The sequence below is a fragment of the Triticum urartu genome, chromosome 1, assembly GCF_003073215.2.
Source record: "Triticum urartu cultivar G1812 chromosome 1, Tu2.1, whole genome shotgun sequence".
NCBI classification, from domain to species: Eukaryota; Viridiplantae; Streptophyta; class Magnoliopsida; order Poales; family Poaceae; genus Triticum; species Triticum urartu.
In genome coordinates this window covers 72,170,439-72,183,599 of record NC_053022.1, presented here as the reverse complement: position 1 = coordinate 72,183,599, position 13,161 = coordinate 72,170,439, and the positions used below count along the sequence as shown (strand labels likewise).

General features: G+C 48.1%; 1 protein-coding gene across 1 annotated transcript; it reads left to right on the top strand.

Moving 5' to 3' along the window:
* The first annotated feature begins 11,448 nt into the window (after window positions 1–11,448).
* Window positions 11,449–12,939, top strand: LOC125509148 (glucose and ribitol dehydrogenase homolog). The gene is made up of 3 exons (XM_048674081.1): window positions 11,449–11,751; window positions 11,840–12,581; window positions 12,666–12,939. The coding sequence occupies exons 1-3, from the start codon at window positions 11,473–11,475 to the stop codon at window positions 12,686–12,688; spliced, it is 1,044 nt and encodes a 347-aa protein (XP_048530038.1). The 5' UTR covers window positions 11,449–11,472; the 3' UTR covers window positions 12,689–12,939.
* The last annotated feature ends 222 nt before the right edge of the window (window positions 12,940–13,161 follow it).

Genomic DNA, 13,161 nt, shown 5'->3' with positions numbered 1-13,161 from the left:
AAAGAGAGTACTCAGCGTACATAAAGTTCCTGTCGCTTTTGACCTAATCAGATACCTGCAAAGAAACACACCTCAGGGCGCAGCTGGTAGCAGGAGGCATCCATTTCCCATGGTCGTACACACTTTCACCAATTTTCCACCCAGGATCCTGTCTTCCTCCTAGGGATACTTCTTCCCGTCTTTGACAAATCTGCACCACAATCAAAGATCTTGTGTTTTATGGCAGCTCACGTTACGACAACTATTAAACATTCAATACAACTTAGTCTTATATGCTAACCACAATATTTGCTTGTCCTTGGACAGTACAACAGAATAAAATAGGAGGTACAAATCCAGAACAATGTATGTTGGGTGACAGGGCATAATAATAACAAATCCATTGAGAACAAAGGACCAACTCAAGCTAGCATCTGTTGATATGCCCCTACAGCCGAGCCATCATTTCTTTGCACGGTCATGACCAAAATGATAAGGTCATGCATAGCCAATCCTCAAATGCATGTAAGAGGAATGTATAGCATATGGGTTAACTAACTAACGAATATGAGGATCACACGAAACGCACCAAAAGTATGATTACTTTAAGAGATACCCAGTCTAGAGCCTAGGCTTCATGTTCGGAGGGCAAAGCTTCTTTTCCCGTCAGTGTCTCATCTTGTCCATTTTAAGAGAAAAGCAATGAAATAAGCAGACACGACAAAGATAGACACTGTTATAAACTTATGGGGCAAGCGAAAGTACATACCTTGAAATACAATCGATCTCATCTGCTAAGGTAGAAGAATATCCACCCAGCGTTGTACTCTTCTAGAAGAACAAAGCATAAAAGGCACATTAAATCAGCATTCAAATAATGGTCTTTTCTCAAATGAGATATGCAAAAGACCTCAACATTATTAACCCATGGCGGACTCCACATGGCCCCGTTTTAACTAACCCCGGCAATAGACAATATATCTGTATTACTCAATATATCTCATAATGGAAATGTCGAGAGGCGGCAGAGAGATGAAATAATATAACACTTTTTCATAGCTTGCATAATTCCAAGAGCACGTATAGCCTTCTCAAAGAAGAAAACAAAATGGGTAAGAAAACATCCAGCCAATAAGTAGATACAGATGTATAGTAAAAGGAAAAACATTCAGCATCTCAATAGAGGAAACAATAGCACAGGTGCATCAGAAAAGCCACAGTTCAAATAAATATATATGTATAAAAGCAAAATCATGCAAGACGACCCAAGAACTGTTAGCAAACCTACAACTGCAAGAAAATTCAGAAGGGTATGTTAATAATAAAGGGCATAGTTTAGGATCTAAATAGCGACATTAGTGTTGTACCCGACGATAGCTAGTTGTGTGCAAATGAAACAATATAGACAGACGCGGCATTTAACAAAAAAATGTAGGTAGAGCAATACAAAATAAATATTAATACAAATTGACAGGCACAAGCATAATTAGAAAATATCTACCAAGAGCATAACGAATGCATGCCTGTTATTGTTTCATTCACAGGTCCATCCATGACTATTTCAAGTTCTCTATGAGCAACACAAACTCACCAGGAAATGATCATCATCAGGCATCAATGGGCAAACATCACCCTTTTTGCTTTGTGCTCAACTACATTCTGAAATAGAAATATAGAAGTTTCAGCAGCAAGCAGCCAAGTAAAGTGACACATCAGTAAGGCTGCTATTTATATCCCATCATAGCAAATCAATCTAAGATACATTTCCAACTTCCAAATGCAATAGTGAGCCATGGGGAGCAGGATTTAACAACCATGACACCGCATAGGTTATATGAGCGCACACCTTAATCTTGATTCTGAGCTCTGGTTAACCAAAAAGCAAAAGAATTAAAATCAGACATGAGAAGTTGAGAACAGAAAACCCATGTGTCTCAGATCGTGCTGGACCTCTCTGCACATGACGCACGAAATTAAATTGTTAAATTGCATAGCAGAAAAAATTTCAGAACCAAATGACACAGGCTAGGAAGGCAAATTAAAGAGGCTGCACATGATTAATAAGAGGAAGGGTTGATTCTATTTTTTCCATGGTGGAGACAGAAAGAGATCCTTTATTCCAACTGTTCATCCAAGTCTTGGAACGTTTGAGCAAACATGTATCACATCCTATCCTCTTATGAGCATGTCCTGAGACATCTTGTGGGCTACTAAAAGGATCACATATATGAAGTACCAGAGAGCTCTGTTCCTTGATAATCTCTCATTATTATCCCATTAAAACTTTGTGGGCATTAATTAGTCATATATATTAGTAGTGACAAAATAGCTATGCACCTTTATGTCCTCTGCTCCTCTACCTATAGAGTTCACGGTCACCAAACAAAAAACAATGAAATAAAGAATAATAAAGTACACCAGCAGACATTTGATCAATATGTTCAGCTAGCCTTCTACCTCAATCATCACATCAAATCTCTTTATTTGGGTCAAGAGGAGAAAAACTATCAAACAGGGATAATAAAAATGGATTCACCATGAAAGAGTAAAGAAAAGAGTTGGTACCTCCAGTTCATTATTGATCAAGATGAGGGCGGGGATGCATTGGTGAGGGAGATGGAACTGCTCCTGCTCTACCTAGTCCAAGGCCTGGCCTCTCGTGTGTGCTTGTGGGGGAAGAGGCAGACATCGAGCGCGTTGCAGAATCAGAGGCGACTCGCCTCGGCTCGAGCTCCTCCTGCCAAGCGGTTCTCCTCACCTCGAGTTGTCCTCTTCACGGAAGTGCACAAACGCGACGAAGACAGTCCTTCTCCTCCCGTCGATGGCGATGTCTCCAGGCTTTGCATATGCGCCAGCGGCAACCGCCGCTCCTCCCAGTGGTGGACATGAAATGGTGGATAAGGGGGAGGCGAGGGGGAGGGGGATCCTGCCGGTGGGTGCTAACGGAGGTGACCATAGTTGACCGGGGGCGGCGACCACTCCCGTGAGGGCCGTCTCAAGATCCTATCACTTGGCAACAAATAAAGAATTTAGTAAACAACACAACACTCGCAGAGTATCAAAATAATGCTAAATTTGTAGTAGAGTAAGGTTATTATTACTTGAAATGAATACCTGATATTCAAGAATAATTCTAGTAAAATCAACATTGATAAATCATTTAACTCTCCACTTGACATTCATATAGTTTCCACATCCATTATTTGCATCACCAGTCATACGTATGGATACTACTTCAGTGATTAAAAGCCCTTGATCTACCATTTATCCATATGAGATCATCCCAACATACGTCAATCCAAGCCTTGCAGCAGATACCTAGAAACCTGGAAGACAAAATATCATACATTACCAACGCAAATATGATTGGTGATGCAGACAAAACCGGTAAATGAACACACGTTTTTTATTTCTCATCAACATTACCAACTTTTAGTCTTGGACCCAAGAAAGAACATGATCCTCTGTTTCTCTCTTTCTTTCAGAACCAAAATATTGACCCTAATCCACTGCACATAATACATATTTGCTTAAGGGGACACCCGACTTTCACATTATAGTCTGCACAACAATCCTATCACTCAAATATTTGCTACAGGGCTACGACACAACTATGAAACAAATAAATAATTCTAATAGGCATGTCGTTGATGATTCTACTCCCAAATCAAACCAGATAAATAAGAGACAAAGGGGCAGCAAGGCTTGACTATAGATTTTCCAAACTCATTGTCCCGGGCTCCGTTGACTAATTTTCTTGCTACAAATCCATGTCTGATGGGGGTATATCCTTGATGTAAAAGCATGAACATGTAATGCCAAATAGTAGAAGCTGGAAAATATAAATACCTGCACAGAGCTACAGCCAAAGCAGTAGCAACGACCCAACCTAGAGGAGCAGCAACTACATATAGTGTTTGTTCCAAGCAGAAGAGCGCCACTGGCCATCAATCAGCAACAAAGACCTAGCTAAAATTAACAAACCCTAACCATATCCCTGATTGCATTGCCTAGGCTTCGTCGTCAAATATTTGAAGGACATCCGGTGGCCCACCATTCTGTAACAATAATCTCCAATTCATTAATGCTGAAACCAAATCATCCTGCAGGGAAAACAACTGTTCATGCTTTGTTTGCTTCAGACTACTCACAGCTCTCTCAAACAGCTCCGCCCTTTCCTTAGCTTCCCAAATTCGCTCTCATTGGCGCAATAAGTGCTTGTCGAGGGTTTCCTTCAATGAATCAACCTCCTCAGATAGCTGATCCACTTTCCTGCCAGGATGTAACATAAAAGAACATTAAACACTTAGAAGATTGGCCTACATAACTCATATTGAGCTCCATTTCAAGTCGAAATTTTGAATGCAACAGGACAATTTTTTCACAAAAGGAAAATGCATACCCTACAACAATTCTCGAGAGTTGCTATAGCAGCCACAAATATCTATACACAATTTCATTTTTACAAAACAGATGAAACTTAGCATCCTCAGCCAACAGGATGAACCAAGCATGAGCGTCTATCTATCTCAGGATGACGCATGTGGTGTCCTATCTTGAGTGTATTCTATCAGTAGGCTTGCAAAGATAAGATGACTTGCATGAGAACATCAATGCCAAAATTGTCTGCAGCTCACAAAAATGACAGGTCATAGCAAAAGTAAAGTGTCCTGGTGCAAAGCTATATACATTCATGCATTTTTTTCTTATAATTATAGGCAGATTACAACAGATGGCTAGGAGGGGACCGTACGAGAGCCAGAGGAAGAGCACCTGAAGGACAACGACAATGGCGATGTGGACGGCCGTCTCGGTGGCTGATGCTCCTCCCGTGATGGTGAGTCGCGGCCGTCGCCTTTGGCCCTGCGTCGCTGGTGACGCGGCGACACGCAGGACGTCCCACGCGCGGAGGTGGCTACTGGCCGAGAAGACGAACCAGAGGCCGCCGGTGCGTGCTCGACGCGACCCTCGTACGGTACTGCTCAGTCACCAGCCTTGCTCCTCATGCTCCAACTCGTTGTCGCCGTGTCCAGGGAGGAGGAGGGGGTGGCCGCGCGAGAGGGACGGGGAGAGCGCCGGCGGAGGCGAGCTCGGCGACGGGAGAGGAGATCGAACGGGAGCGCAGCGGCGGCGGCAGGAGCGAAGGGGAGGGGGCGCGATGGGGATGAAGGCTAGGGTTCTCATCCAATCGGTGCCCTCCTCTCCTTTACACATACACGACCCATCCACAGATCGCCACGCAGGGGTAAGGACGCGAAATTCCTCTAATGGCCTCAGTGGGATCAGGGAATTACAGGCGGTGGCATGCAATTTTGACCGCGGGCCAACAACACCGGACCTCTCTGCACCCATAGTCGCAGACAGAGGTGGCCCACCAGCCGCGTGCCCCACGAGTCAGAGAGAGAGGACCAATGTTCCGAGGTAAGAGAAAAAAATAACTCCGGTTCCAAATTTTATCCAACGGCTCAAGTCATCCCAGCGGTAGATCCAACGGACAAAAACGCATCAAGAAAGAGATCCAACAGCCGAGAGTCGCTAATTGCTGAGCAGCCTCCGGCATTCATCCGGTTCATATCTCTTGATGTACAAATAGAAAGGACACAAGCAACTTCTTTAGAAAGTCAACAACACACAAGAATAATCAATATATTAGTGCAGTGGTAGCGGTCGCTTTTTTACGGTAGCAAGTCCCAGTTCATGTGCCATCTTGAATTACAAATATACTAGTGCAGCGATAGTACTTTGTAACCTCAACGCTAATTGATCAAAGGCAGATAAAAGTAACACCATCTCATAGGATATGAAGCTGCTAGGATGGATAATGACGGCAAATAATCCTATAAGACCGGGTCTTTTTTATCATGAAACTCAGTGTCAAGGAGCAGGACAGGCGAATGTGAGCCATGGCATGAGGCAGGGGAAGCTTCGTTCGAGTGAACACCAAGATCTCAGTTCAACAATGAGGCCAAGACCATGTTGCATCAGCGCATGACTACATGAGTTCTTGTCCAATTTACAAGTATAGGACTACATGTGTGCTTGTCCATTACCGTCCGGGAATCAACCAGAAAGGTCTATTCCATGACCACGCTACTACGAGAGTTGCGATTTACTATTGTGTAAGAGCAAGTTTAGTAGAGCCCTCAAACCCTTAAACTCCTAAAAATAACTGCTTTTTTTATAGTTTTCGTCGAAAAAACGCCGTAGACTAGAACCTCTAAACCCTCAAACCCGTAAAAAAATTTAGAGGTCCAACCCTCAAATCATTTTGCAACCTGTAGAAGTAGGGGTTGAGAGGGAAATCTCCCCCAACCCGCACTCCTCCTCCTCTCTCACGCGGGAGGAAACTTCCACCTCCTCCCGGCCTCCTCCTCCCGCCGCCTCCTGCCGCGCCGGCCATGAAGGGCCCCGCCGCCGCCGCGCCCCCGCCCGTCGCGCCCGCCCCGGCGCCCGCCTCCGCCCCCGCCCACCCGACCGTGGCCGACGTGGTGGCGGCGACCCACGTCGGGGCCAAGCGGGGGCGGGCGGGCCTCGCACCTCCTCCTCCTCCCGCCTCCCCGGCTCCCGCCCCGGACACCGTCACCGCCCCGGCGCCCGCCCCCGCCGCCTCGCCGACTCCAGCCCCGGCCACCAAGAAGAGCCGGCCGAAGGCGCCATCCAAGGTCGCCCCAGCCGTGAAGATGCCGCGGAAGAAGCCCGCGCCCCCGCCCGCCTCCGTCGCCGAACCTTCTTTCGTCGCCGTGGCCGAACCTCCTCGCGCCGCGCACGAGGTGTTCGAGAAAATGGCAACCCCAGCCTCGTTCATGGACCTCCTCCAAAACGCGGAGGTGGACCTCGGGGCTCCGCCTCTCGAACCCTTTAGGGTTGGTGACAACTTAGAGGAAGATGAGGAGGATGAAGGTGATGACGAGGAGGAAGTGGCCGAGATAGGGGAGGAGGCATTCACCGCCGCTTCCCGCCCACACGCGCGGTCGACAAACTACACCGAGGCGGAAGATATCCTCTTGGTTCGTGCTTGGGCAGCTGTGGGAATGGATGCAACCACCGGCACCGATCAAACCGGTAAACGGTATTGGCAAAGGATCGAGGACACCTATTGTAGGATCAAGCCGAAGAATAGTGGGTTCATCTCTCGCACTTACCGGTCGCTTCAAGGCCGGTGGGAGTTGATGAAGCCCGCTTGTGCTCGTTGGAGTGCGGCCATGGACCAAGTGAGGGATGCACCACCTAGTGGAACCGTGGAGAGTGACTATGTGAGTACATATTTCTTCACTATTTTGATTATGTGTGTGTACTATGCTATTGGTGGGTTCTTATGTGATTTATGTGTGGTTGATAGGAGACAATTGCTGGCATGAGGTACAAGGAGATGGCCGCTTCCAAGGGCAAGCCAGTCCCATTTAAGCATGCTTGGACAATTCTTCAAACCTTTGACAAGTGGAAGTTGAGGGATCAAGAGACCGCACCAAAGAAGTCGGCAATGCTTAGGATGGATGATAGTGAAGATGAGGAGGAGAGGAACTTGAGCAAGCCCGAGGGAACCAAGAAGGGCAAGCTAAGGGTGAAGATGGAAGAAGAGGCGTCAAACCTAAGGGAGAAGATGGACCACATGATGAAGGCAAGAGAGGAATTGACAACGAAGACATTGGAGACGAAGCTTCTTAACACCGAGAAGAAGAAAGAGGTCAAGCTTGCACAAGTTGAAGCAAAGCGTGAAGAAGCAAAGCGCAAGGCCGAGTTGGAGAAGAAGATGATCAAGCTCAAAGAGGCAAAGGTATGGAAAGAACTCATGGTGGAAGAGAAAGAGCACATGATGATGTCCAAAAAGGACATGGATCAAGACCAATTGCAATGGTGGAAGGACTACAAGGAGGACATCGCGAAGAGGAAGAGGATGTTCCGTGTTGCGTCCTCTACTTTTTGAGGTGACACTCCGTTGAGTAGTTGTGGCGATGGCGGTGTGTACGACTCCACCGGTGCCTATGGAGATGCTTGATGGAGCCCGCATGTGGTCTAGGAGATGGCGCCGAGGAGCAACTTTTTGGTGATGGTGCCGATGAGAGGAGGAAGATGATGATTTTGTGATGTAAACTATTAAATCATGCATCAATGATTGTCATTTGATAGTTTGTTTGGAAGTTGATTGTGTTCTTGTTGTCATAAATTGTGAGATGTCAAATGATAGATTTAAAGGTTGGGGTTGAGGCAAAGACTAGAACTCTCAAATCCAACCTTAAAGCAGTTTAAGGGTTGGATTTGAGGGTTCTAGTATTTGCCCCTGTTTTTTAACCCTTAAAAGTGTCAAAAAATGGCACTTCTCAACCCTTAAAACGGCTTTAAAGATTTGAGGGTTTAAGGGTTCTACTAATAATGCTCTAAGTGAACTCACCGGCAGATAGAGAAACATTAATTTGAGAACCCCGACGACCTCAAAGCGCCATATAAGCCTCGTACAATTACTATTGAACATCTTCTGCGACTCTTGTCCATATACGAAAAAAGGGTGGGCGCTCACCGCTCTAGATTTTCCATTTTAAGCTGGGTGTAGCTTGGATGATAATCATCCTTCCACTGGAGGGATATAAGCTGAGGGGCCGAGATGTTTGCAACCGGTTGATCATTTCTCAAACTATAATAAATGCAAGAGCTCACACTTAGAAATTAAAGCAGCTCATTGTTAGGCTGGTCATAGTGGGAGTAACTTAGTGAGCAACATAGCGCACTCTATTTTTTTTTGCTTACGTGGTAAATAGTTAATGAGAAGTAGTAACATAATATGTTACTATAACATAGCGCTTCCCAATACAAAATGAGTCTACAAGCTAATAAATGAAGCCATCTATGACACTACTACTATGTTACTTTGCACTATGAAGATAGTAACTTAGACTAGTGTCATATGCATGACACATGACACTAGTATAAGTTACTCCCCACTATGACTAGCCTAACAATGAGCTGCTCTAAGCCACGCAGACTCGACAGAGCCATTCACAGTAGAGAGTCTGAATGAATGGTGAAGTTGCCCAGACTAAGGGCATTATCTGATCGGAGATTCCTCAGCTCCATTTGTAGGAGAGAATCGGAGTGGATTGCGAAGTTGCGCACACCATGCGCATTATGAACAATGAGTCTCCGCAGTGGTGGGCACCGTGGCTAGGAGAGGGCGTCACCGAGCATTGACGAACCATGTAGCCGGACACGATTTAGGATAAGATTGGTGAGCCGGGCGAATACACCCGAAGATGGCACAACGAGACCAAGACGGCCTAGTTCGAGGCTGATGGACATGGCATCCTCGAAGCAGGGCAGCTCGAATGCGCCTCTTTCTCCGGCCTCGTCTAACGAGGTGTTCTCCTCAGTGTTGATGAGAAGTAGATGGCCGGAGAGGCGGCGCGCGGCGATTTGAAGCCAGGCCACCATGGACTCGGTGGTGGCGTCAATGACGGCAACGTCGAGGAAGCCTAGGGTCGGCGCTTCATGGGTGGTGAGGGCGAGGCGTATGCGGTGGGGGTCATTGTGGGGGAGAAAGTGGAGCTCCGGGAGGAGCGTCCAGACGCGGAGCCAGCGGCGGGAGAGGACGCTGGTCCGCGCGGCGGCGGCGTCGTCGCGGATCTTGAGAAGGACGTCGATAAGAAGTTCGTGGAGATCTCCCTGCCGCGGTCCTCCATGGCGAAGCGATCTGGCGCGTCGCACTCGCTAGTTGGAGATCTGGAAGCGGGGGAAGCGGGGCGAAGTTGCCGACGCCGTCGCCATTGCGGCCAACGGGGAGTGAGAATTGGAAACCTGATTCTGAGGAGTGAGGAGTCACCGCCGTTTCTTTTTGCCCAAAATCTAAAAAGTGGACGCGCGCTAATTGACGAGAACGAGCGGCTGGGCTTTCTAGCCATGCATGAGTTGTTTTTTTGTCTGCTAGTGCATGTCGTTATCAGCATTTAATATGTTCATACTAGTTAATCTGATTTGAAAGAAACAGCTTCACGTATAATTATTTTGGTTTTCTGAATTTTTAAAAAGACATATCTTTCAAACCGCGTGTCGGAATTCAGATCCGTCTTCACTGTTGAATTCTTTGCGACGGGATCTTTAAAACTAGATCCCGCATGAGTATGTTTCGACGAAATTTTTTTATACCAACTTTCGCGCTATATTTGTGCAATTTCAGTACTGCTTTGTGCAACTTTAATACTGCATAATGCAATTATTTTCAAACCCAGTTTTTTGGAGCTGCATCCACAATAGTTGTAGTTGCACACATAGTAGTCCTAGTTGGCACATGCAGGGCCATAGAGTTGCACAATCTGGTCCGCATAGTCGCATATGAATTGTCATATCTTGTAATGTAATCTAGTTGCACACACATTGATGTTTAGTTGGCATGTAATGTAGTCTAGTTGCGCACACATTGATGTTTAGTTGGCAGGACACTAGTTGCACACACATATGCTCAGTTGGCTTGTAATTTAATCTAGTTGCACACGTATTGATGTTTTAGTTGGCAGGACACTAGTTGCACACACATATGCGCAATTGACGTGGCAATGTTGTATAGTTGCACACAAATTGATATTTAGTTGGCAGGACTAGTTACACATATATATGCTCAGTTGGCGTGGCAATGTAGTCTGGTTGCACACACATTAATGTTTAGTTGGCAGGACTATTGGCACACACATATACTCAGTTGGCGCGGCAATGTAGTTTAGTTACACACATTGATGTTTAGTTGGCAGAAGGACTATTGGCACGCGCATATGCTTAGTTGACGCTGCATGTACTCTAGTTGCACACATATTGATATTTAGTTGGTGGAAAGATTAGTTCGTCGAGACATCCCCATATGAGATCTATTTTTAAAGAGCACGTTGCGAGGGTTCCAACGGTGAAAACGGTTCTTAATTTCGATGTGCGATCTAAAAGTTATAACTTTTTAAAAATTTGAAAATCTAAAATAAATACACTCATACCTGTTCACATGTTTGCTTTTGTAGTACTTTTTTTAGTACGTGATATTTTTTCTAATTAGAATTGTTTTATCAATTGAAAGAGATAAATTATTATCTTTTATGGATTATGGACTAAAATTGTATGTTTTAGACCGGCCGTCCTTCTTTTTGGCGAGAGAGAGAGGAAGTGTGGTGGGCTGGTGGCGTTGTGATTACGGGCTAGGTAAGGGAAATGGACGGCCCACAAGCCTTGTGATTGTGGGCTCTACAATACGGGCTTGTCGGCCCGGTTACCATCAGGTCGGCCAGTCCAGAAGGATCAGCAATGGCGATCGACTGTTTCATCGCCCAGAAACATGTAGCAGCTTCGCCCAAGCGGCGGGCGGTGGAGCTCGGAGTACACTCGGTCACTCGGACACGGCCGGTGTCACCACGTGGCGGCGACAGCTGCGAGACTCTTGCCACGTTCGCCGCCACGCGCCATGCCCGCGGGGCTTCACTCCACCTTTATATCGGCCCCTCGCCACCCCGTGCCTTGCACCGTGCCATGAGCGCACTCCTCGCAACACCCACCAGAGCCCAGCCGTTTCTCCTTCTTCTTCACCGCCTCCGACCGAATCAGCTGCGTCCCCTCCCCGCCACCAGAGCGCTAGCTTCGTTCGCCGCGTCGTCACCAAGAGCACCGCCCACTCGCCGAGGGACCAGAGCGATGGCGTCGCAGAAGTTCCCGCCGCAGCAGCAGGACTGCCAGCCCGGCAAGGAGCACGCCATGGACCCCCGCCCCGAGACCCTCATCAAGAACTACAAGTCGGCCAACAAGCTCCAGGTAAAGCAGTTTTAACAGTTCTAGCACTGCTTGTCGATGGTCTTCCGTTAAGCTCCGGTTTTGATATGCATGTTGTGTGCGCGTGCAGGGCAAGGTGGCACTGGTGACCGGCGGCGACTCGGGCATCGGGCGCGCGGTGTGCCTGTGCTTCGCGCTGGAGGGCGCGACGGTGAACTTCACGTACGTGAAGGGGCACGAGGACAAGGACGCGGAGGAGACCCTGCAGGCGCTCCGCGACATCAAGTCCCGCACGGGCGCCGGCGAGCCCAAGGCGCTCCCGGGCGACCTCGGGTACGAGGAGAACTGCCGCAGGGTGGTGGAGGAGGTGGCGAACGCGCACGGCGGGCGCGTGGACATCCTCGTCAACAACGCGGCGGAGCAGTACGTCCGGCCCTGCATCACCGAGATCACCGAGCAGGACCTGGAGCGCGTGTTCCGCACCAACATCTTCTCCTACTTCCTCATGGCCAAGTTCGCGGTGAAGCACATGCGGCCCGGGTCCAGCATCATCAACACCACCTCCGTGAACGCGTACAAGGGCAACGCGACGCTGCTGGACTACACGGCCACCAAGGGCGCCATCGTGGCCTTCACCCGCGCGCTGTCTATGCAGCTGGCGGAGAAGGGGATCCGTGTCAACGGCGTCGCGCCGGGGCCCATCTGGACGCCGCTCATCCCGGCCTCCTTCCCGGAGGAGAAGGTGAAGCAGTTCGGGTCCGAGGTGCCCATGAAGCGCGCCGGGCAGCCCAGCGAGGTCGCGCCCAGCTTCGTCTTCCTGGCCAGCGAGCAGGACTCCTCCTACATCTCCGGCCAGATCCTCCACCCCAACGGTAACCCCATCATCACCAGCACCTTGCTGATTCTTCTCATCTTGACCATGAAATTCATTGCGTTCTTGTGTTGCTGGGTTGCAGGTGGCACCATCGTCAATAGCTAGATCAGGGATGGAGAAGATCGCGAAGAACAAGAGTGAAGTGTGTCCGTGGTGTGGTGTGTGGTATGTACGAGCAAGTGCGGCGTGTCGAGTCTCGAGTGTCAGCTGGTAGTAGTTCGGTTGTGTGTTCGGTAGGGGCTTTTGGCGCTGTAGCCACTTGGAAGCGTCAAGCGTTAAATAAATAATGTAACGTGCATGCAATGCAAGTTGAACTATGGGCATGCCCTGCCTCTGCTTGCTCCTGCTTTGTCAAAGACGGCTCCATCTTCTTGATGGTGGACGGATAAGACGTGAACGGGGTGATAGTGCATCCGGAGGCTGGAATCTGAATCTTTTCTCCACCTCCCAGAAGAAGCTCCCTCTACAGAAAGCGCAAGTAGAAAGTGAAGAGCGCCTTAAATCAAAGACATGTGTGCAGTTAAATAACTTTCTTTTGAAGCAGAAGTCACACACATCTGATACCCCTGCGGCGGTAG